Source organism: Rhea americana, unplaced genomic scaffold (genome assembly GCF_003343005.1).
Source record: "Rhea americana isolate MKP2758 unplaced genomic scaffold, rheAme1 scaffold_57, whole genome shotgun sequence".
Lineage (NCBI taxonomy): Eukaryota > Metazoa > Chordata > Aves > Rheiformes > Rheidae > Rhea > Rhea americana.
This window is the reverse complement of record NW_028186723.1, coordinates 3,831,244-3,832,212: the sequence shown is the minus strand read 5'-3', so window position 1 is coordinate 3,832,212 and position 969 is coordinate 3,831,244. Positions and strand designations below refer to the sequence as shown.

At 51.7% G+C, this 969-nt stretch overlaps 1 protein-coding gene across 1 annotated transcript in view; it reads left to right on the top strand.

Annotated features, from left to right (window-relative positions):
* The first annotated feature begins 286 nt into the window (after window positions 1-286).
* The window catches only part of VAX1 (ventral anterior homeobox 1), a 48,253-nt gene continuing 47,570 nt past the window's right edge, over window positions 287-969 (top strand). The window contains exon 1 of the mRNA XM_085319098.1: window positions 287-503. Within this exon, the coding sequence (XP_085175224.1) occupies window positions 287-503 (217 nt within the window). The remainder of the gene's footprint in view (window positions 504-969) is intronic.

Below are 969 nucleotides of genomic sequence, written 5' to 3'. Positions count from 1 at the left end.
AATAAGGCAGACATTAAATCATTTTAGAGTTGTACTGTTGAGTACCTGATCACTGGGCGCTCCGGGAAGCTGGACAGTCACATTAGGACGCTGGGACTGAGGAAGCCGCTGCTTTTCCAGTGGGATAAACCCGACCTTCTTTACTCAAGGTGCTTTACAGATCCCCACCGACCTGACCCTAAGCCGTGCAATATCCAGCATAGACTTCGTCGTCGTCGTCTTCTTCTTCTTCTTCTTTTTTTTTTTTTTCTTAATATTGCACTACATGTTTGGGAAACAAGACAAAATGGACGTTAGATGCAGTTCAGAGACTGAAGCTAACCGGGTTTCGAAGAATGGACATAAAGAGGTCAAGGAAAGCAAAGGATCTGAAGGAAATATTTCTACTTCTTTTTTGAAGGATCAGCAAGGGACTTTTTCTGCCTCCGCAGCTACAGAAGATTGTAATAAAAGTAAATCTAGTTCGGCTGATCCGGACTATTGCAGAAGGATCCTAGTTAGAGGTACGAGATTGAGGTATTTCGGGAGGGTGGAGGAAGGTGGTCTGTATTCATGCCCGAGGGATGTGTTTATTTTGTTTGTTTGGCTTTGGTTTGTCCCAAGGTTTAAAGACCTTCCTACGGGTCCAAGGGGAAAATCCCCGTGTGCCGCGTTTCCCGTCTCGGTGCTCTGAAGTCTATCGCTGCTCCAGAGCGCTGCTTTATTTCATCTCCTTCTGTGAATTTACGTCGGTAGCGCACGGGGAAAGTTAAGTCGCGTTGTATTTGTCTCCCAGCCTTTCTTTGTGCCGTCCAAACTCCAACAACCGCTGCGGCGAAATTTCTCCTTCGCAGCTTGCGCGGGCGCGGCACTCCCGCAGGGCGGCTTTCCCCGCACGGAGCCGGCGCTGCCCCCGCGCCCTCGCAAGGGCCGGCCGCGGACCTGGCCCCGCTCCCGCCGCCCGTCCGCGCCCCGTCCGCGCCCGCACAC